This window comes from Pongo abelii, chromosome 17, assembly GCF_028885655.2.
Source record: "Pongo abelii isolate AG06213 chromosome 17, NHGRI_mPonAbe1-v2.0_pri, whole genome shotgun sequence".
Classification (NCBI taxonomy): Eukaryota; Metazoa; Chordata; class Mammalia; order Primates; family Hominidae; genus Pongo; species Pongo abelii.
The window spans coordinates 51,498,768-51,523,968 of NC_072002.2; the positions used below are offsets into that span (position 1 = coordinate 51,498,768).

At 36.5% G+C, this 25,201-nt stretch overlaps 1 protein-coding gene across 11 annotated transcripts in view; it reads left to right on the top strand.

Moving 5' to 3' along the window:
- The window catches only part of KIAA1328 (KIAA1328 ortholog), a 387,444-nt gene that overhangs the window by 336,039 nt on the left and 26,204 nt on the right, over positions 1-25,201 (top strand). For 2 of the 11 annotated variants that reach the window (XM_024235731.3, XM_054537563.2), the window contains one exon: positions 3,548-3,629. In XM_024235731.3, the coding sequence (XP_024091499.3) occupies positions 3,548-3,629 (82 nt within the window). 11 annotated transcript variants of the gene reach the window in all.

Sequence of the window (25,201 nt, forward strand, 5' to 3'; positions counted from 1 at the left end):
TATTTTAAATTTCCCATGTCTAATAAACCAACCCCCACATTATGTAATTAAGGCTGAGTATATAAACATCAGTACCAAAAGGGCTTGGTTTATGTTTCCTCAGGGATATGATTGGTTTTGAGCACTTAAATTCATAGCAGCTTATCCGATGAATTGAATATAAATGTTAAGACCTAATTTGTAGTTAATTTGAAGTCCATTGGCTTTGCAAAGTAGAAATGCCCAAATTGCAAGTCTCGAGTCTGATGATTTTAAAGATGTACTCTAAAATTTATTATTTTGGTTTGAGGTAATTTCAAAGGGAAGAGAAAGATTATTTCTTCCTCCTCTAAAAAGTTGTATTCCAGTCCAGTGCCTATAGATATGCTGTTCCACAGAAGCCAAACCTAGGAAACAGTGTGTTCATCCTATTTTGGCTCTTTTTGTCATTCCTTTAATTCTGGAGCTGGAAAGGTAAGCATCTTAAAGAACTTTTGAGAAATGACTCCAACACAAAAGATAATAACAATAGCTACCATCTATTAAGTATCTGCCATGTCCCTAGCACCTTCTCAAGCCCTTTATATGCATTGTCTAATTTAATCTTTACAACCTTATGAGGTGGTACTATTATCCCCATTTTTAAAGTTAGGAAACTAAGGTTCAGAGATATTGAAGAACAGTCTAAGGTCACATAGCTAACAACAGGCAAAGCCAGCATTTCAGACTCTAAACCTGGTAATCCTAAATATTGTAACAGTTGACAATGACAACCTATTTTGGAGGCCACATACAATCAAAAAGAGAATTTAACTAGTTTGCCACATCCTTTCACTGTTGCTGCTTTCTTCTTTTTTTTTTTTTTTTTTGAGACGAAGTCTCACTCTGTCGCCAGGCTGGAGTACAGTGGTGCGATCTCAGCTCACTGCAACCTCCACCTCCCAAGTTCAAGCAATTCTTCTGCCTCAGCCTCCCAAGTAGCTGGGACTACAGGCACCCGCCCCCACACCCAGCTAATTTTTTTTTTGTATTTTTATTTTTATTTTTATTTTATTTTTTGAGACAGAGTCTCGCTGTGTCACCCAGGCTGGAGTGCAGTGGCGCAATCTCGGCTCACTACAAACTCCACCTCCTGGGTTCATGCCATTTTCCTGACTCAGCCTCCTGAGTATCTGGGACTACAGGCGCCCGCCACCATGCTCAGCTAATTTTTTGTATTTTTAGTAGAGACGGGGTTTCACCATGTTAGCCAGGATGGTCTTGATCTCCTGACCTTGTGATCTGCTTTTTTGGTATTTTTAATAGGGACAGGTTTTTACCATGTTGGCCAGGATGGTCTCAATCTCTTGCCCTCATGATCCGCCCACCTTGGCCTCCCAAAGTTCTGGGATTACAGGTGTGAGTCTCCATGCCTGGCCGCTTTCTTTTATTTTTAACGCTACTATTGTTGACATTCTTCCAAAGATCCACAATAAGTTGTGATTCTGAAATGTTGATGGGGCTTCCTCTTTGGATCACTTAACGTTGTGGCTGAAAGCTTGTGCTCAGAGGGTTTCCATCCTAGCTCACCTTGAGGGATTCATTTGGAGGGATTAGAGGTAAAGAAGGAAGATTATCTAGATTTTCAATCTTAGTGAATTCTCCTATTGTTAAAGATTAAAATGAGATCTTTAACACCACTTTAATATATTATTTTTGATGGTTGCATTTCAGTTTAGAGGGAAGTATGAAAAAATGGAATAAAATGTTTCCCCAGTAAGAGTTTTATAAAACATCCTCAGCACATATTTTTTGAATGGATCATATCAACATTGTAGAGTTTTACAAGCCCAGGTTAAAACTGCTGTGAAGAGTCATATTTACAGACTTTAAAAAAGGATTATCTATTTGTCCTTAATACTGCAGATCAGCTAAATATAGATTCTCAGAAGCTTCCTATGTAATGAGCATTTGGCTTAATAAAACAACATGTAGCACACCATATTTTATCCTTAGAAATGCATGATGACATCATATAGGTCTCTTATACGAAGTGCAGAGTTAAAAAAAAAAATCAGTACTATGAAAATCAGTTACCAAGAAGGCATAGTGGTGGCTTTCCAGATTTCAGAATCAGGATTATTTGAATTGTTTTTATTTCAAAGTGTAGAAAACGCATTTTTTAAAATAGACTACATATCAGTCACATGCAAACTCTTAATGTAAGAGAAGAGCCTATTGTTCTTTATCTCAACAAACCTTTGAAGTACCAAAGGGAACAAGAGTAAAAGCTCTTCCCCTGTCCACCTTAAATTCCAAGAATTTTCAAGACCTGCAAACAAGGATGGGGGTAAGACAGATGCCAGTGGGAGACAGGTTTTCCTTTGTTCTCTGAAAATACCTAGAAGAGTTCCATTTCATTCCATGTGCAGGTGAAAAAAACAGGTGAGGCAGAGTCATCTTTCTCATTCACAGTGTTGGTTGTTAATTGTTCTCACTGCTGGCTGTCAATATTATGTAAAATTTTCATTCCCCATTCAAGATGGAAAAAGTTGTGGCTGAAAATGTTAACATTTGCATTTTTATTTGTTGATTTATTTAAAGGACAGCCTCTCCTACAGCAATCCATCACTTGGTGACACCCCAAATATGAATAATGTATTGTAGACTTGCAGTTACAATGTGTAATAAGTGCTAGAGACAGTAAAGGAATGTTAACTATGTTGCAAATGTAATATTTATTGACTCATAAAGTTTATTTCTTTTAAGGTTCAATAATACTGACCATAAGACATTAATATCACTTATCCTGATTTTAGCTGGGCACCTTTGTATGTAGAAATATTCATCTATCTCATGCTAACAAAATAAATATGTAATTTACAGCATAAGCAAAGGGGGCATTATAGTTTTCTGTGCTGAAAGCTGCAGTGTTTCTTTCTCTCCATTTCACTTCTGGCTCTCCACACTGATCACACACCCCTAAGCTGCCTAAGAGAATAAGCACAGTGGTCATCTTGGCACAAGAGGGTGGTGAAGCTGAATTAAATGTACCATTCATTTCTGTTTGAATGGAACAAGCAATGCCCCACAGACCACTCCACCTGGAAAGAGGAGTTGAGGGGTTTTCTCCCTGTCATTCTGAACACCTCGGGGTAGGTGAGCCTTGGCTCTAAAAGAAACTTAAATAAATACCTTTCCTACCAAATGAATGAATCAGAGTTTACCAAGTCTATTTGATCCTTTAGTCTTCAGTGTGAAGCCAGAGCTGGGCAAGTTACCATTCGCTTCTCAAATGAATGTGTTATGAGCACAGATATAACTGATAATTAACCATTTTGTGCCTTCTAGAATTAGGTGTGTCCATTGTCAACAATAAAGATCATACAGGAAATATCTAACACTCAAAGCAAAAGAAGTAATGATAATTAGCAACCATCAGCTGTAATTGTCATCTACATTAAGATGCAGAATTATGTATTTCTTCGTTATAAATAGCCTTTCTAATTGTACTTGATGTATGCCAATTTAATCAAAAAGTATACTTGCAACAGGCAGAATTTGCATTAATGTAGCTTTGGATCTTCAGGTCTTTTATTTCAGATTTGACTGGGAAAGAAGGCCTATTACAGCTGTATATCCTTGATATGTTGGTGTCTTTTTCTATTCAGGTGTGTATATCTGATACATTTTATATTAAAATGAAGATAGTATCTTCTGAGATTGCTCAATGCAACAGAAATCTTGTCACCTTTTAAAATATTCGTGGAGTTTGTATTTTTCAGTCATATGGTGACACGGTGATTGTTGGACCCTGATAAACAGAGGCACACCAGACCTACAGGAGCAGGATTAGATTCTCAGTCCCTGAAGTAAAAGGTTACTAAGGTCACTTCTTTCTGTTCTTCTATGACTTCTACAAACAGTTACAGCTGGTGCTCTCCCTGTGTCTTTGTGTGTCTGTGTGTAAGATGTGAAGAAAGAAAGGGAAATTTCACTAAATCATGCCAAACTAGTGAATTTTCAGAACTGGAACTGGAATTAGCCTGTTTCTAGGATGTACTGTTCACTTTTTTAACTTTTTTTTTTTTTAAGAAAGATGAGTTTTTAATGACAACACAAAAGCATTAAAGGTTTTTGTTTTGTTTTATTTTGTTTTGTTTCTTTTTGAGTTACTGGTGGGGAGAGGTGTTGATTTTGTGAAGCTTTTTTCTCGACAGGATTTGGGAAATACTTGAGTACATACTTTGAGGGACTTGATAAATTGTTTGGGGGCTTTTAAAAAATAGTTTATTTTTATTAATTGACACATCATAATTATACATATTTATGAGGTACATTGTGGTGTTTCAATACATGTATATATTGTGTAATGATCAAATCAGAGAATCTAGCACATCCATCGCTTCATACATTTATCATTTCTTTATGGTGAGAACATTCAAAATCCTCTCTTCTAGTTATTTTGAAATACATTAGGTTAGTGCAAAAGTAATTGCGGTTTTTTTCTATTAAAACTAATGGCAAAAACTGCAATTACTTTTGCACCAACCTAATACAATGCAATATTGTTAACCATAGTCACCCTACTGCACAATAGAACATCAGAACTTATTCCTCCTATCTAACTGTAACTTTGTACCCAATGACCCCTCTCTCCCCATGTCCCCACCTCGCACTCTTCCTAGCCTCTAGTAATCACTATTATACTCGCTGCTTCTATGAGATCAACGTTTTTAGATCCCACATACAAGTGAGATTGCTTGTTGGAAAGCAGTTGAGGCCAAGTCAACCAGTTCAGTATTTGTTTTTTGTGCCTGGCTTATTTCACTTGACATAATATCCTTCAGGTTCATCTATGTTGCCACAAATGACAGGATTTCATTCTTTTTTATAGCTGAATGGTATTCACTGTGTATATATACCACATTTTCATTATCCATCCATTTATGGACACTTAGGTTGATTCCATATCTTGGCTATTATGAGTGCTTCAGTAAACATGGAGTGCAGATATCTCTTTGACATACTGGTTTCATTTCCTTTGGATACATACCCAGCAGTGGGATTGTTGGATCATATGGTAGTTCTTTCTGTAATTTTTTGAGGAACATCCATACTATTTTTCATAATGGCTGTACTAATTTACATTCCGACCTAATAGTATATAAGAGTTTTCTTTCTCCAATCTTTGCCAGCACTTGTCTTGTCCTTTTGGTAACAGCCATTCTGACAGGAGCAAAGTGATATTTCATTGTGGTTTTGATTTGTATTTTCCTGATGATTATTGATTTTGAGAATTTTTTCACGTACCTGTTAGCCATTTTAATGTTTTCCTTTGAGAAATGTCTATTCAGGTCTTTAACCTATTTTTTTAGTCACTTTATTTTCTTGCTATTGAGTTGTTTGAGTTCCTTATATATTTTGCATAGTAACTTCTTATCAGATGGATAGTTTGCAAATGTTTTCTCCCATTCTGCAGGTTGTCTCATCACTCTGTTAATTGTGTCCTTTGCTGGGCAGAAGCTTTGATGTAATCCCATTTGTCTATTTTTGCTTTTGTTGCCTGTGCTTTTGAGGCTATATCCAGGAAAGCATTTTTCTGACCAATGTCATGGAGCTATTCCTCTTTAGTTTCTTCCAGTAGTTCCATAGTTTCAGGACTTACATTTAAACCTTTAATCCATTTTGATTTGATTTTTGTATCTGATGAGAGATAGGGAGTCTAGTTTCACTCTCTGCATGTCTGCATGTGGATATCCAGTTTTCCCAGCATTGAAAAGACTATCCTTTTTCCATTGTATGTTCTTCACACCTTTGTCAAATATCAGTTGGCTATAAGTACATAGATTTATTTCCATGTTATTATGTTAATAGTTTAGTTTGAGTTTTTTTTTAAACCTTGCTTTGCTGCCAACCATATGCTTAATGTGTTCTGAAAATTTTGCTGTAAGCTTATGCCTTGCTGAGCTTTCTATGGTACAGTTGCCTGTGCACAGCCATGCTCACAAGGCAGCTGTTTAAACACAGCTGACTAAAAGGTGGCTTGTGTGATCTTTGGCCCACTGAGACTGAGAGCCAGGAACTAGGCTCAGAAGTATCTGAAACCTGGGACCATACTCTACCAATCCCAGTCTGGAAGGAATCTTCTCTCTGTTGTGAATACAGTATTTATTTATCTTTATTGTTATCTTAAGTAACTTAACATGAAAATCCAATTGCTTCCAGCTCCAGATATGATGGCACAGCCTTTAAAGTACCAGAACAACTGATGGTGTTTTGTTCCTTTGCTGGGCCAGAAAGAGGATGTTCCTCTTCATTCTCTGTGGGTTATAAACCAAGGCTTTAGCCCAGTGAGCAGGTCAGACACTATTTCGTTTCCCATATCACACTGCCAGTAACCATTCAAATTGAAGAGAAGGGAAAGTCATACAAATATGATCTGCCTGATTGTAACAGTGATCTGTTTTATCTCAGCTACAGAATTCTGGATTGACAGCTGCCATGGGATTCAAAAGCCACACACACACACACACACATACACACACACACACACATTTTTATACTGGGAACAAAAATATAATACTGAAATTTATAATTGCTAGTTCACAATTCTTAGCATAGTACTTTAGCATTGGCAGAATGATTTTAGGTACATTATTTCATTTAAATTGCATCACAATCCTGTGAGGTAAGTAGTAGTATTATCCCATTTGACAATGAGGAAATAAGAACTAAAGGAGACTGAGTAACTGACCAAGGTCACATAGTAGGAAGCAGAAAAGAAGACATGAATCTAGCTTTTCTAATCGCAACTTTCAGAGTTTTTTCATTCTTCCACTCTGGCTGAAACTTGGATTTGATTCTGAAGTGTAAGCACTGAGCTGATAAAATTCTGGTTTGGGGTAGGAATCAGACAAACTTACTTTAACATCGGAATTTGTTTTGTTTTTATAACTTGATAGAAAGAAACTTAGTTACACAGAGAAGTGGAGGTGTTGTGGTTCGATTATGCATAGCAGTCAAATTGCAATATTTGCTTGCATTTGTGTCCAGAATTCTAACAGTAACAAAACTGTTTTTTTTTAATGAGACTATCTTCTCACGTATACATTTACCTAAATATTTTAAACACTCAACCAGATTTTCTGATGTTCCTAGCAGAGGAAATGATCATGTATTATCCTCCCAGCAGGAGAGAGGGATAAGATAAACTAAGATCACAAACCTCTGCTGGGGTTTTCATAGTAGGTTTGAATAGCGAACCTTGCTGCGTGTATATAATAGAGCATATGAGTGATGACCCTATGTGATGATAGTGGCTATTATTCGTTAAATGCCAGTTACGTATCAGGTATTACATTGGGCATAGACGGATATATCCATTTATAATATATGTTCATACAAATTACATATTATTGTCAAGATTTTTAATGACTGTTAAAGCTCAGCTTCAAAATATCAGATAGAATTTATTCTCATTTTTCCAAAATGACTTTTTAAAGTATGAGCTGTAAGGCTGAGAACTGTAATTTTAGCTTTCCTTGCCCTCAGAGTAACAGTTTATTCACTATACACAAAGTAACATTAACCATAACTTTTCCATTTTGAGTATCTTGTAAATAATAAAATTAAAACCAGATGAAATGATACACATAAATTGATTATAGTAAAAAGGACTAATCTGGAAACTTCAGAAAATTATGTATTGAGCATGTAAAAGAAAATGTGAAGCTATAAACATGCCTGTCTCCCATGTTTAACCAAGAGGGTAAAAAGCCCAGCCATTCAAAAGGATTTTCATTTAGTTGGGTTGATAACTTGGAATTCCAGGCCACTGCAGTACCACTAAGAACAATAGAATGCATGGAAATTCTTAGGTGTTTGATGAAAAGATACTGCTTTTAGTTAAGTCATGATGTTGGGCCAATACTGTAATTCCCACTGTTAAAAGCCATTAATATAAGAATCCATTCCTCTTACACACACTGGTTTATAGTGTGTAAGTTAGGAAAATAAAGACAAATAGGCTAGGCAGAAATAATAACGATGTAGCAAATTCCAAGAAGTGAATTCAGCTTGAAGAAGCTTGTCAAGACATTCTTACTATAGAAAGAATATATTGTACTTGGGAAAATGTACATTACAACAGCTTATATTTACTACTCACTTAGATAGATAGAATTCTACTCCTGGGCTTCAGGAAATCTTTCTAAAGACCTAAGTTCTGGGTGAGGAGGTTGTAAGAGCTATTTTACTTTTCACATGATTTTTCAAATGTTCTACAACAATGTTATATTACTTCCATAATTTTAGAAACAATGTTTAAAAAGAAGACAAAGGGAACACATTTATAGGAGACAAACCCATTTGAAAATTTTACACTCAGTAGTTCCAAGTAGTTGCAAAAACCCTAAAGTTACTCTTGGCCCATATGACATAAATATCTTATTTCCTTTGTCAGCCCAGCAATAGATGAGGATTATCCTTCCTTGTTGTGTCTTCTCCAGGGTACTGAACTCTGAAAACTGCTGTGAATGGTGACATCTGTTCAGTATTGCCAGTTCCTGCTGTCATTTCACAGCTTTTAGCCTCATGAACTGCCATTTTAGAGTTGTTCATTTGGTCCAAGGTTATCAAATTCCCTTAACTTCAACTTTAAGAAATATTTTTAATGTCTCTTCCTTAGGCATTTTAATGCTTTTATAAAAATTACTTTATATGTTACCTAATGTAATCCTTACAATCACAAGAAAGTAAAGCTCCAAGAGACAATTACAGAACAATTAAGAGCCCAGGTGTAATAATTATAACTCTGTGGTTTATAGACCTAGGTTTGAATGCTAGCTATGTGGTTTTGAACAAATCATTTAATTTAATCTATAAAATGGGAGTAATAATATCTCCCTCATAGGCATGTCATGATGATTAAGCAGGATAGTTTATGTAAAGTACGTAGCACAGGCCTGGTGCATGGCTAAGTACTCCATAAATAGTAGTTGTCATTATAGAACTTCCCAGGGTCACTCAAGCAATCAGGAACAAACTAGGATTTGGACCTTGCTCTTGTGATTCCAAACTATAAGTGTATCCCCTAACAAAGAGTTAGGAATAGGGTTAGGTTCGTCTCAGAGGTGGGCAGTTTGATTGTATTTTTTATATTGACCTTGCAAACATGCCTGTTACTTTACCTCCATTTGCCCAATTCCTTATGTGAAAATATGAATATTAATAGCTATTTTATAAATTTTCTCAGAGGATTAAATTCAACTATGTATGCAAAGTCTTTAACTTGATGCTTGTCCATATTGGGCACTCAGTGTTAGCTTTCTTCTGTGCTCTGGGAAACAAGACTTCTTTGGGCATCTAAAACAATACATGTAATATGATACTGGCCCCTCTGCCAAATGCCCTGAGTGACAGTACCTCTGCCAAAATGTGGCTTAGAAGCAAGCCACATGTTTATGAATGACCCTGCATTCAAAGGATTTTCCTTATGCAATGTTGGCAAATTTTCCAATGTTTTGAGACTTCCCCTTCATTTGTTTTTCTTCTAAATAGAGGAGGGTAGGAAGTAAGATTCTTGTCTAGATGATAGAGTTAAGATTTTGTGTGTGTTTTTTTTAGGATATCTCTTTCTAGAGTCACTCAAGGACTAACCGAATTTACTGATAATTGATTTTGTCCTCATAATTAGCCATTTCATAATAATCTGAAAGGATTTAATTCCCTTCAGAGCAGTGGTTCTAAAATCTGTCTGCATATTGGAATCACTTAGGAATCTTTAAAAAATACCTATTTCTAGGCTTCATCCTAGATTCATTGAATCAGAATTGCCCATAATGGGCCCCACTGATGTGTATTTTTGATTTTTCAAAAAGACTCTGATGCACTTTGTCTAAAGACACATATTTGGAAGCCCCTGTTCTGGAGCTGCACATCTCCTTACTTCTTAACCCCAGCACACCAACATTCTCCCTTTCTTTTTTCTGTCCCCTACCCAAGCCCAGGGCCTCTTCTTTCCATTAGCAATTTTTATTAGTCATCGTTATCCTCCTCCCAAGGGATTATCAAAATATATCAATAAGCCTGCAGTGAAAAAACTAAGAAGCCCTTAAAGAACTTGACTTATCAATTTAAATTGTTGAAATTGGGGATTAATTATTAAGACATATTGTTGGTGTCAGTCTTCTCTATGAAAAGCTTGTATGGACCCATCTTCTGGGAGGGAACTCTCAGCAAGTTTTAAGAGAAAATTTCGTAAGGAAACATTCCTGATACTTTCTACCTCTCTTTCTCATCTGTGCTTCATCTTTCCCCATAGTACTTAATCACCTTCTAATATGCCATGTAATTTACTAGTGTGTTTTATTTATTGTTTGTCTCTCCCCCTTCCTCTCCTGCCCCACAAAGGATGTGGACGTTATGAGCATAAGTACTTTTTCTATTATTTTCTATTCTTTTCATCCCTGCACTAGGGCAGAGCCTGGCTCATAATAGACATTAAAGAAATATTTGTTGGGTGGATGAATTAGTGAATGGTCATAAACAAAGTGAATGTTTCTTTTTAACTTACCAGTTCATGACATTCCAGTAGACATCTATTTTGCTTTATGTCTTCACCACATCTCCAAAAAATCCATTGTTTCTGCCCGGCTTATACATCTAGTTGTACTTCTTTTATATCCCAGAACTTCCTTGTATTTTCTCCTATTTTAAGGTTTTTCCATTTTGTAAGGATTAGAAAACATCTTGGCTTTCAGGGTATTTCCAGACAAGATAATAGCAGATTCCCGAGTGTGAGCAGTGTCAACATATTGTTTGCATTGGGAGTTAATTGCATAGACAATGTCAGTATCAATGAGGATATCAGATATGCTTTGCTTAGCCATTCCATTATCTTATGTTCAGCCCTATCACAGAGCTTTTCCTAAACCTCTGCTTTGGTCTGCAGCTAGTTTATTGTTTGGGTTTTCTCAAGTTAAAATCCTTGCATGGTGACAGGCAGCAGAGCTTAGAGGAAAGGGCATTAGAGTTAAAGGCCGAAGATCTGGATTTATTCTGCCTCCACAGCTTGCTAGCAGCAAAACTTTGAAAAAGTCCCTTCACATGGAACCAAAGTTTTCCAGGCTTCTGTCCTATCTGTCTGAACCTTACCCTTTGTTTAGAGGTAAAAATCAACACAAAAACTGGTACATCTGTCTCTTGATTTCAGAGTAATACACATTTGGAGAATAAAGTATGAAGAAATGAACATTTCCAAAAATAATTAAATAATTGATTTCAGAATAACATGGTTTAAACTTCCCATTAAAAATGTTTGGGTTGGCCAGGCGTGGTGGCTCATGCCTGTAATCCCAGCACTTTGGGACGCTGAGACGGGCGGATCACGAGGTCAGGAGATCAAGACCATCCTGGCTAACATGGTGAAACCTCATCTCTACTAAAAATACAAAAAAAAATTAGCTGGGCGTGGTGGTGGGCACCTGTAGTCCCAGCTACTTAGGAGGCTGAGACAAGAGAATGGCGTGAACCCAGGAGGCAGAGCTTGCAGTGAGCTGAGATCGCGCCACTGCACTCCAGCCTGGGTAACAGAGTGAGACTCCGTCTTAAAAAAAAAAAAAAAAAAAGTTTGGGTTTTGTGCTGGTCAGTAGTTTAGAGACACCATGTCATTCACAGCATGGCACAGAGCAATTCCGTGGGAAGCAGTGCCCCGTTGACAAGGGACCCAGTACAGTTTACAGGTCTTGAGATTATGCTCTGTGAACATACTGAAAGTTTACTTTTTAAATTTTAAACAAAATCATGTCTGGAAAACATCAAATCTTACTATATTATAGGGAGGACACCAACCGAAAGACATAGAAAAAAAGATAATACCCTTGAAGTTCAAATTGAGGTTTCAGTGACATAGAAAAACATGACCATATATTAATGTAGGCTACATGCTTTGCCTTGGGGAAAGAATGTTCAGAACTGTGCCTAATAGTACCCAAGAATGCCACTGTGTAAATCAAAGACTATCAGCAAGACTACTTATAATGGAGAAGACATAGAATAAAGTAGTTAATGGTAATTGGCTAATGTATCTTCAGCTCAGCTGGACATTTTTGTGTACACTGTTGATATATTTAAATATATATACACATATATACCTACTGATATATATATATATACACACACACACGTACATACACACACACATACCACTTTTAATATATTTAACATTTTCATCTTAATGGGCTATGCCCTCCCTTCCAAAAAAAAGACAGTCTGTTTTTCTCCTTCATCTTACTTTTTCTTTATTGTGGGGAAATTTATTTTAGCATTTTATATTGTCTGTAACTGTTTATGAGTTTAACCATAAAAATTATCATTAAACAGTTATATTTGAAAGTTATTTGTTTAGTGGCATTCTTGATACTATTAGGCACAATTCTGAACATTCTTTCCCCAAGGTAAAGCATGTAGCTGACATTAACATACAGTCACATTTTTCAGTGTGACTGAAGACCTCAATTTGGGCTTCAAGGGTGTCTTTTTCTTTCTTTTCTTTTTTTTTTTTTTTGAGACAGATACTCGCTCTGTCCCCCAGGCTGGAGTTCAGTGGCATGATCTCACTGAAACCTCCACCTCCCAGGTTCAAGGGATTCTCCAGCCTCAGCCTCCCGAGTAGCTGGGATTACAGGCGTGCACCACTATGCCCAGCTAATTTTTGTCTTTGTAAGCATAAAAGGAGGCTGAGCGCAGTGGCTCACGCCTGTAATCCCAACACTTTGGGAGGCCAAGGAGGGTGGATCACTTGAGCTCAGGAGTTTGAGACCAGCCTGGGCAACATAGTGAGACCTTGTTGCTACTAAAATTTTAAGAAATTAGCCAGGCATGGTAGCGTGCGCCTGTAGCCCCAGCTACTCAGGAGGCTGAGGTGGGAGGATCACTTGAGCCCAGGAGTTAGAGGCTGCAGTGAGCCATGATCACATCACTGCACTTCAGCCTGGGTGACAGAGTGAAACCCTATCAAAAAAAAAAAAAAACCATAAAGGGAAATGTATGAACATTGTTATTTTCATTAGGCTTAAGATTTCTGGATCTATGTTCTCACCAAATCATCTTTACTATGCCTTTTTAGAGGATATAAATTAACTTTTTGGTGTACAAATCCTAATGAAAGAAAGAATAATTTACCATGAAAGAAAGATTCCAAGTTGGTTTTGAAGCTCAACAGCAATTGGCCAACACATTTTCTATTTGCTTATTAAGGCTTTCATTGATTTTCTTGTTGTCATGGGTGCATACTGAAAAAAGTGTGACTATTACTGAGATTAAAAGCCTATCACCGGCCAGGCATGGTGGCTGACACCTGTAATCCCAGCACTTTGGGAGGCCAGCGTTGGCGGATCACCTGAGGCCAGGAATTTGAGACCACTCTGGCCAACATGGCAAAACCCCGTCTCTACTAAGTTAGCCGGGTGTGATGGTGGGCGCCTGTAGTTTTAGCTACTCAGGAGGCTGAGGCAGGAGAATCGCTTGAGCCTGGGAAGCAGAGGTTGCAGTGAGCCGAGATCATGCCACTATACTCCAGCCTGGGTGACAGAGTGAGATCTGTCTCAAAAAAAGAAAAAAAGTTTATTATCATGTTGCTTGGAACCCACCCCCCAAATCCTAACAAATGATCAACTTGGTTGGAACATAAGCCTCTTAGCAGACAAGGGAAGAGTGATTACTGTTGTACGTGAGAGGCTGTTTCTTCCAATGGGAAAGCTGGGAGATTCTGAGGTGGGTTGGGATTTGTATTAGAATAGGGACCCTGCATCAAGCTTTTCTCACCACATGGGCTACTTGAAACCCAGAGCCAATAATTAGAGTGAAAAAGAAAATTTCAAGCCCAATACCTGCACAGCAAGATAGAAAGCAGACGAAATTTTACACAGTTGCATGTCTTGTACAAGCCTTGTATACAGTTGTGTTTCTTAACATACATGAATAATCCATCCTTTCTACATTTTGACAGTTGAAAGATATTCTGGATTAATGCTCATATTAAATAGTAATGTATAATAAAGAAGATAAGATAAAAGCCTTCCTTAGCTAGAAGGATTTTTTTTTAATGTTTTACTTTGAATAAATAAAAGGATGCTAGGAATTGTACCTCAGGGTTTTTTCCCCCGCCTTGGGCTCTGAGCAACCCTGATAAAGCATTTTTAAGAGCCAAGATGGAAGCCAATCCCTGCCTAGGAAAGGGATGTTCAACTTGTTTCTTACCGAGGGCTGTCTCTTTCCTATGCCCTGGAAGATGTCTATCTTACAGAAGTCACCACAGTCATGTACTTAGTGCTTGGTGTAACCTAATGAAGTCTGGAAGCATCTGCCTGGGACACATGACCTACCAGATACTGAATGGACTCACCACAAATGGTGTTTATAGAATATAAATGAGCTCCTTGCTATACAAATCCTAATGAAAGTAAGATAGATTACCCATGAAAGAAAGATTCCCAGTTGGTTTTGAAGCTCAAGAACAATTGACCTTGAGCTTCGATGAAAGTATGGACTTTCACTTGAATGCATTTAAGTGTTCTCCATTAATGAAGTGATGCTGTCTTGGCACAGATAGGTATAAGTGCTGTGCCAGATAGCTCAGAGGGGAGTCCTTAGTCAGCGTCCCTTCATTCCATCCAGCCTGTGTCTGCTGTCTTCACAGTCTGGCTCATGACTGAGAAATGTGCTGCCTCTAAAATAAAACTTCTCTCTAGACCAGTTGATAATACCCCACAGCCAGCTCCTGTCTTCTGGGTGAAATAGACTAGTGGGGAAGAACCAGATTCTGGTAAAAGCTGAAGTGATGCATCATCTCAGGAGTGGATCATAATTGTAATACAAACCACCAATATACAAATGAACAAGATAATTAGTGGCAGAACAAAGACTGGAACTGGCCTGAAACCACTGGAACAGTGGAACCTCTGTGGCCAATGGGAGGGTTAGGAGTCGCTGGGAATTGCTGTGATGCTCCTAGAGGGGCCTGCTCAGCCAAGATTACAGTTTCCTTTTGTTCCTGCTTCAGCGCTGCTAGAGCTTCATTGCTTTTCCAGAACTGTCTCCTTCAGTAAGTTTATGCCTCACCACAGTCCTCGCCACAGGTTTCCCTAATTCTTTTGTCTTTTTCCTTTGGATAGAAATATTTTTGTAAACAGCAAAATGTTTCTACTGCTGTATCAATGTTAGGTCACATGGCATTGACTTTTATTCAAACTGGAAGATTTCATAGCAGGATTATAACATTATATCATTACTTCAGCAGTATCTTTTGTATCAATGTGAAAATTTTAATTTCACCCCTTGCAGACTTCACAGTCTTTTATGCTCTCTCTGCTCCTGTTGTTGCATGAAGAGTAAATCCCTGTATCACATTAATTTCAGATTGAAATAAAGTGAATTTGATCCATTTGAGATCTCTAGAGTTAAGTAAAAATCTGTTGGCAAAAGCTGCTATTAAAGGAGAGAAAAAAAGGAATTCTTTTCAGCTAATATGGCTTTCCATATGGGTGAGAATAGTCCCAAGGCTCAAAAGAAGAAAACATTTCTCTGTTAACCCTGGTTACTAGTACTGTTTCATTAGCACAGATTATCATACATTTCTTGATTGTAACACAAGATATCCCCAAGTATTTAGGTATAAAAAGCAATCTCTCCTTCACACAACTATTTATTTGAAAGAGAGAAGCAAATGTAGTTGGGAAAGCTATCGGTATAAGGACAAGTCTAGAAAAGGTTAATAGCAAGCATGGTGGAAAAAAAAAGTCAGACCTTATTATTTAAATTGGATATTTGGTTAAAATAAATTATTTTTTAAATGAAATCAAATGCCTGTATACAGAGTTTTTCATATCAGAGGTTTAAGATGAAGATAGTATAGAATTCAAACTATAACTTAATACCATAAGCTATTTAACATTAATTTCTAAGAAATATATTCATGTAGCCTTTACAAAAATTATGAAATACTGTATGGCCTATTACAAACTATTTCAAGTTTACTTTATTGCCACCAACTTCAGCCCATGGTCCCCAAGTCAGGTTTAAACTACTGAATAAGATTAATTAGCTAAGGCATGGGCACCCAGCATTCACCTCATAAAACCAACTATAATCTCTCTTTAGAGGGCTATGTATATGGGTTAGGGAGGGTTTATTCAAGAATCTGTTTGCTAATGAGTTTTTAAGGAAACTGATACCAGTGATTTGTTAGCAATCACTTAAGCACTTACATTTCTTTGGGACAACTGCAGTGGTACTATAGATTTTTTTTAAGTAACATTTAAGTTACCTATAATCCCACTCCACCCACTGTATATACTGTATCCACTGTATATACCACTGTTAATATTTTAGTATTTAGTATATTTCCTTCCAGTTATTTTTTCTTTCACTTTTTATGCACTTCTCTTTCTTTAGATAAAGTTTTCCTAAGTTGTGAAATATCTGGAAACTAAAAAAGCAAAAACTCTTCCTTGTGTTCACCATTCTATTAATAAGAAAGAGGTAGGTGGGAATTCAGTATGCTAAATAAAATTGCCTGGATTGGCCTTTCAGCTGGATCTGTCTGGGTCTTTTTACTGCCAGAGCACTTGGGAGAAACCGTAGTTGGTCCCCCAGGGTTGAATTGTTGGAATGAGAATGTACGTGTTTCTCTCATAACTTACCCTAGGAATGCTACAATATTAATATATTTCCAATTGGATCTATACAGAAATTTAGTGTATATTAAAAATCACTGCTATAAAATATGTGCTATATTCTAAAAATGACTCCTACCTGTATTTTCAAGGTGAGAAAAATATATATTAAAGTTAAATCAAACAATTAGAATGAATTTCTTTGTAGAGGAAGAAATGGTTAAATGGAATCTTTCTGGTTAGGAGTAATGCAGAACAAAGGCATTTCCTGGAGGATGCTGCTCGAGTTTTCTGGTTGTCATTCTACTTTGTCAGTTTCCAGAAGCACAGACAGCTTTGGCAAACCACATTTCTTCACCCTTCTGGGATCCAGAGTTTGAGCTAAGAAAAAGAGAAAGTTATTATTCTTTCTCTGAGCCTCTTGTGAGACACCAAAATAATGTTGGATTTTTATCTCAGCATACCCCATTTATTCATTCTTTATCTCTTTCCTTCAATTTATCATTGATTTTGACCCAAACAAGGGATGTGAGGTTTAATTACTATGCTGGCCCAGTGCCAACTATAATGAACCAGGAGACCCTGGCCTCCCCATCGATCTTCATCAAATTCACTCCTTCCTAGTGACACCTCTTGTGTTTCAATAACAAATTCATTGGGCTTTTCCTTGTTATGAGTTTCTAAATTCTTTCAAAGTGAATTTAGACAGACCCAGATAGTGAGTCTGTCTGGGTCTTTTTACTGCTAGAGCACTTGGGAGAAACCCTAGTTGGTCCCCAATCTTGGTAATGCTCCATTAAAACTCTGGTTTCTTTCCCATCCATTCCTGCTTTATTCATTTCTTGTTTAACAACAATCAAAATATCTCTACCTATGTGGCTACACTTGGTTTCTCTGTTGACTCCCGCTCCCTTCCTCCCTGTCTGCGGAATCATTCTAATTTTCTTAGCATCAGTAAAGCCTATGAAAGGAAATAGGGACAATAAATCAGGTCTAGTTTCTTGCACTATTTCTTCTTTTTTTGAACTTAACTTCCTTTGTACATGTGCATTTAAACACTTCATTACATACGTTACATTGTATTTACCATATCCATTCACTGAAATACTACTGTTCTCAAAGTGGCAAGCAAGTAGCACTTTAGAGTCTTCTTTTACATGTGCCTGCACTAATTCTTACTCTCTCCCAGCCTTAAAGTATCCTGGGAGTAACATTAGGTACAGTCTAGTCACATCTTTTATCATATTTGAGTCAGAGGCATATTCCTTGGGAGAACATCCTGGTTACTGTAAAGCCAATCCATCATGGCTTGCATTCATAGTATATCAGCTGCTTCACTCACGGTCTTCCATTTTTCATCGAATAGGGAAGTTGGGTGACTGCCTTTTCCAGGAAACACACTGTATATGATTGACCTGTATATGGTTGATCTTATCTATCCCAAAAGGCTGCATGTTCCCCCATCTCTAATTTTCATCATCTGATGTACTAAGTGGAATCATTAACTGTATTAACTCAAATGTACAGGTGTATCAAGAATTAGGGAAACAGTCCTTGAGTTCACAATCCTGACCATCTATTTAAATAATGGCTCTTCTGCGAGCCGTCTATACTTATCAACAAAGGGGGTGAGGTCTTTATGTATTCACTAGTGTCTCTTTCATGATTTTGCCCTTTGGCACCCTCTGTCAGCTTCCTTGTGACCAGAGGGCAGAGTGGTATAATCTGCTGTATTAAATTGGACGAATCTCAGGTCTCTTCCAAAGAACTCTGGTTTCAGCTTGCTCACAAATCAGTTCTAGTCTCCCAGCTTCGACTGTGGCACTAAGGCCAAGCAAAACACCTTAACCTCCAGCTCATCCTGTCCCCACTGAAACAGCCCTGAACACCTGGTTTTACTTACATCTAAAGATAAGTCTATGGCACATACAAGAAATTGTGTGTGTGTGTGTGTGTGTGTGTGTGTGTGTGTTGCGTGTGTGGAGGGGCAAGGGTGTTTCTTGTCTGCTGGGTTGTTCTCTGTGATAGGTTTGTATTAAAGGTTATAAAGTCCATCTATCCATATTGTCTTTCTCTTTGAAAGTGTAAAAAATTGTAAAATAGAACACTACCATTCTATTTTGTAATCTTAAACTTCAAACTGCACTGATGAATTATTTATGTTATGGAATGTGCTTTCAATAATGTGTAGCGTAAAATGGAATGGATGTATATCCATATGCACCCTGAACTTTCTAAAGTGCACACAGATGAACAGAGTAACTAGCATCATTTTGACCTGGTAGAATTTAGAAGGCAGGCACTTCTTTCTCTTGGTTTTGGTTTCTACATTATGTTCTCCAGCAGTCAGCTTACGGCTTTTCCTACTGGAGCCTAGCAAGTAATATTCTCTGACTCCAAGCTATCCAACAGTGCTTGTCTCTCAGTACAATCAAGGTTAGGGTCTGTAAATTTCACTTATCATACTGCCTTCCAGCCATACTAATTAGGCTTTAATTAACAATTAGTAGGAAGTTACAATTCCATAGAACATCTTATATTAAATGACCATTATCTAACATCATAATTTCACAAAATGATTAAGATGCTACAAAATGATTAAGATATCTTAAGTTTCCCAGTATTTGGAAGTACAGGCATGGGGATCAAAGGAGGTAATTTTTAAAAATATATCTGTAGCTTTGTCTGCACACAGGAAGAAAAGAAATAAATGAAAGGAAGAAAAGAAATTCTTCTTAAATAATTTTATTTTTATAGTTGCACACATTATCAAATTTGCCCAAATTTGCTTTTCATATCAAAATCTCTGAGATCAAGTTCATTGTTGCACAGTGATAGTCTTTCACCAAACCTCCCAAAGAACAACAAAAAAGCCAAGAGTAAGCATGCCATGAACCTTGATTGGTGGGCATTGTTGAAGAAGAGGATAGAGTAAGTTTTGGAAAGTTATTTCTTAACTTGGGACTAATAGCCAGGGATAAAAACGATACAGGCCTACAGTCCCTCATCCAAAACTCTTGGAGCCAATCAGTTCTAGTCTCTAGTCTAATTTTGAAATATATTTCAGAATTCAATTTTTAAAAGGTAGCATATACATAAACCATATGGGGTACAGCATAATGTGTGATTATTCATATTAAATGGAATAAACAAAGAGTATAGTCTCATCAGTTTGGGTCAGATTTTGTTACCATGTAAATTAGAGTTAGGTCAAATGTTGCTACCAAAAAGGTTAAGAAAAAACTTTGAGACTCAGAAAAAACTTTTACAGTTTCAGAATTTCAGATGAATATTAACAACCTATTTAATTCTTGAACCACTCATGGACATTTTAATTTATTTATTCCTAGCCCAGGAATCTCCAGAAAGATCTGCTTCCTTTCAAATCATTTCTTCATATTGTTCTCCTAGACAAAATGCTAGGCTACACAGATTATGGAAGGAACCTATTAAGGTATTTCATGTCCAGCTGGGTTAAATACTCACTTGTGAGAAACAGAAAACTGAATTGTTTTGAAAATTATTGCCTTATTTTAAAAGAACAAATTCATAGGGTATATTTTCTGAAAAGTGGGTTTCCTCACATCCCAATCTCTCAGCCAAGTACCCTCCTACCCTTCTTGGATATAGCTACTCCTAGTTTCCCGCATGTCCTTTCAGGGATAATTATGCATATACAGTCTTAGCTGTATATATGAATGCATATACCTCATTCTTTTAAGTTGCTGCACGTGTTCCATTATACGCATGTACCACAATGCAGTTAACCAGTTGACTAGAATGGATATTTGAGTTATTTCCACTCTTTTGTGGTTGCAAACACTGCTGCAATGAATATTCCTATATATATCATTTATACATGTGTGAGGATATCTGTAGTTTAAATTCCTAGAAATGGAATTGTGGGTCATAGATAAGTACATTTTAAATTTTGATAGATATTGCCAGTTTGTTTTAATAGAGGCCCTACAACTTACGTATCATCTACAATATTTGAAAGTGTCTATTTTCCGACACCTTTTACAATGTAATCAAAAAGTTTGGTACTTTGCCAGTCTGAAAAGTGAAAATAGTATCTTGTAGTTACAATTGTAAAGAATAAACTTTTATATTTGAGTCATTTATATTTTCTGCAAAGTATTCTATTTTTTGTCCACTTTCCACTGTTATTAGTCTTTTTCTTTTTTATTTATAGGTGCTTGTTACATATGAAGAAAAGTAATCCTTTTTGTAATATGTCAAAATGTTTTTCCCAGCTTGTTTTTAGTCTTTTAACATAGGTTGTGTAGCATTTTTTCCAGGCAGAAAATTCTCCCATACAAATGACTTTTTTGGTCTTTCAACTGGTCATAGATTTCTCTTTAATTATTTCATTCTGCATCTATTCCTGTAATAGTTTGTTATGGTTGCTTTGTTTTGTTTTGTTTTTTTGAGATAAAGTCTCTGTCGCCCAGGCTGGAGTGCAGTGGCGCAATCTCGGCTCACTGCAACCTCCACCTCCCAGGTTCAAGCGATTTTCCTGCCTCAGCCTCCTGAGTAGCTGGGATTACAGGTGCGCACCACCATGCCCAGCTAATTTTTGTATTTTTAGTAGAGATGGGATTTCACCCTGTTGGTCAGGCTGGTCTCAAACTCCTGACGTCGTGATCCACGCACCTTGGCCTCCCAAAGTGCTGGGATTATAGCATGAGCCACTGCGCCCAGCCTATGATTGCTTTTTTATTGATATATCATAGTTGTACATATTTGGGCGGTGCATGTGGTATTTTGGTACATATATACAATGTATAAGGATCAAATCAGTGTCACTGGGATATCCATTACCTCAAACATTTGTCTCTTCTTTTAGTTGGGAAAGAATTCCCAGTTCTTTTCTTCTAGCTAGTTTGAACTATATTATTGTTAACTATAACTTCCATACTGTGCTATTGAATACTAGAACTTATTCCTCTATCTAACTGCAATTTTGTATCCATTAATAAACTTCTCTTCATCTCGCTCCACCCTCTTCCCTTCCTAGCCTTCACTGTTGTTTCCTTTCCTGTGCAGAAGCTCTTTAGCATTATGTAATTACATTTGTCTATTTTTGCTTTTATTGCTTTATGCTTTTGAGGTTTTGCGCAAAAAATTTTTACCCAAACCAATGTCCTGTAGCATCTCCTTAATGTTTTCTTCTAATAGTTTCAAGTTTCAGGTCTTACAGTTAAGTATTTAATCTATTTTGAGTTGATGTTTGTATATGGTGAAAGACGGAGATCTCATGAATATCCAGTTTTCCCAACACCGTTTATTAAAGAGACTGTCCTTTCCTCAGTATATATTCTTGATGCCTTTGTCTAAAATGAGTGGCTGTAAGTGTGTGGATTTATTTCTGGTTTGCTATTCTGTTCCATTAGTCTATGTGTCTATTTTTATGCCAGTACCATGCTGTTTTGGTAACTATAGCTTTTTAGTACGATTCAAAGTTAGATACTGGCTAGTTGTGATCCCTCCAGCTTTTTGTTTTGCTCAGCCTTGCTTTAGCTATTTGGGATCTTTTGTGGTTCCATATGAATTTTGGGATTTTTAAAAATTTCTGTGAGGAACATCACTGATACTTTGATAGGGATGGCATTGAATCTGTAAATCACATTTAGTAGGGTAGACATTTTAACAATATTAATTCTTTCAATCCATGAGCATGGGATATCTTTCCATTTATTAATGTTCTCTTCAATTTCTTTCATCAGTATTTTATAGTTTTCCTTATAGAGATCTTTCTTTTTTTGGTTAAATGTATTCCTATTTTTTTGTAGCTATTGTAAATGGGATTTCTTTCTTAGTTTCTTTTTCAGATTGATCGCTATTATAGTATGGAAACACTACTGATTTTTGAATGTTGAATTTGTATCCTGCGACTTGACTAAATTTGTTTGTCAATTCTAAGAGTTTTTGGTGAAGTCTCTGGGTTTTTCTAAATATAAGAACATGTCATCAGTGAACTAGGCGAATTTAATTTCTTCCTTTTCAATTTGGATGCCCTTTATTTCTCTTGCCTAATTGCTGTGGCTAAGACTTCCAGTACTATGTTGAATAAAACTGGTGAAAGTGAGCATTCTTGTCTTGTTCCAGATCTTAGTGGAAAAGCTTTCAGTTTTTCCCATTCAGTATGTTAGTGATATTATCTGTGGGCTTGTCATATATGCCCTTTATTAGTTTGAGGTATGTTTGACACCTAATATGTTGAGGGTTTTTACCATGAAGAAATGTTGAATTTTATTGAATGCCTTTTCAGCATCTATTGAAATAATCATACAGTTCTTATCCTTGATTCTGTTGATGTGATATATCACATTTATTGAATCAAGTATGTTGAACCATCCTTGCACCCCTGGGATGAATTTCACTTGATCATGGTGAATGATATTTTTAATATATTATTGAATTCTGTTTGCTAGTATTTGTTAAGGAGTTTTGCTTCTATGTTTATCAGGGATATTGGCCTGTAGTCTTCTTTTTTTGTTGTGTCTTTGTCTGGTTTTGGTATCAGAGTAATGCTGGTCTTGCAGAATTACTGTAAATATTTTCTCATCTTCAATGTTTTGAAATAGTTTGAGTAGAATTGATATTAGTTCTTCTTTAAATGTTTGGTAGAATTCAGCAGTGAATCCATCAGATTCTTGGCTTTTCTTTGATGGGAGACTTATAAAAATCCATATAAATATGGCTTCAATCTCATTAATTATTATTGATCTGTTCAGGTTTTCTATAAATGGTTTAATCTTGGCATGTTGTATGTGTCCAGGAACTTCTCTATTTCTTGTAGGTTTTCTAGTTTATTGGCCTATAGTTATTCATAATTGTTTGTAATGGTCTTTTATATTTCTGTGGTGTCAGTTGTCTGTTTGGTTTTTTCCCCCAGAGCCCTGCTGGGATGCAAAATGTATCTTTTTTCATCTCTGATTTTATTTATTTAGGTCTTTTCTCTTTTTTTCTTAGTTAATCTAGCTAAAAGTTTGTTGATTTTGTCTTTTTTAAAAACCTACCTTTTGTTTTGTTGATCTTTAAAAATTTTTTGTCTCAATTTCATTTATTTCTGCTCCGACCTTATTATTTATTTCCTTCTACTTAGGAGCAACATGAACAATGGAAAGTGTGGGATAGAAGCAAAAATGGTATGAAGTGGAAATTTAAAGCAAGAATCAAAAAATCCAATACTGTTGCCACTATGGCCATTTTCCATTCCATATATGGGATATTAGTCCCAGGCAGAATATTAATTTTCTGGAGAAACAGAGAAGAAAAGACTCAGGAATGTTGTGTACTTTGGAAGATGAGAGGGCTGAAAATGAGATTAATTCAAAGTCTATAAATCGAAAGGTTAGCTTCCTTCCCTGTTGCAGAACTAGACCACATCTTCCTCTCATGCAGAATACTGAAGGATTCTTTTCTAAAGAAGCTTAATGGTCCAAGAAAAACATTTCCACATACTGATATTTATAGGTCCCTCATATACTACTGATGAGAATGTAAAGTGGTACTGCCACTTTGGAAAACACTCTGGAAGTTCCTTAAAAGGCTAAACATAGAGTTACAATGTAGCCCAGCAATCCCACCCCAAGATGTCTACCCAAGAGAAATGAAAATAGATGTCCATGCTGAAACTTATATGTGAATGTTCATAACAGCACAATTCATAGTAGAAAAAAGGTGGACACAACTTAATGTCCATCATGTGATGAATGGATAATAAAATGTGGTATGTTCATACTGTGGGATATTATTTGGCAACAAAAAGGAATGAAGTAATGATACATTCTACAACATGGGTAAACCTTGAGTGAAAGAAGCCAGTCACAAAAGGCCATATAGTATATGATTTTATTTATATGAAATGTCCAGGCCAATCTGTGGAGACAGTTAGTAGTTTAGTAACTGTCTAGGGCTGAGAGGGGCTTGAGAGTAAGGAATGACTGTTGATGGGTACAAGGTGTCTTTTTGGGGGCAATGAAAATGTTCTAAAATTAGATTATGGTGATAGTTGCACAACTCTGAATAAACTAAAAATCACCAAGCTGCATACTTTAAATAGATATACTTTTCTCTATGTTTTACTTTAAACAAAGTATGTTTTACTATGTTTTACTTTAAACAAAACAGTTTAAAGTTCATAAGATAAAGAAGTGATGCAGCCACATTGTATGCTGCAGTGTCATTATGTAAGATAAGGACTACAAAAAATCCATTGGATTTAGCAGCAGGGAGGTCATTGGTGAGTTTGATAATTTCAGTTTTATTGGAGTGGTAGAAGGTAGAAGCCAGACTGGAATCAATTGAGAAATGGTTTGGTTATGGAAAGGAGAGTACTTGTTAAGTGCTCTTGGTTATCCAGTAAGCAATAAAATATTGCAAGTTCTAGAACAGATATGCATTACTAAAAGGTTCCTAAGAAGCACAAAGAAAGTGGTTGCCCTTATCTAAGAGAAGGATCATGTCCTTCAATGTAAAAGGAAGAAATGATGAGTGCCAAAATGAAAGACTTGTAAATTTGATAGTGTAATGGCAATTTCTGTTTGATGACCTCTGT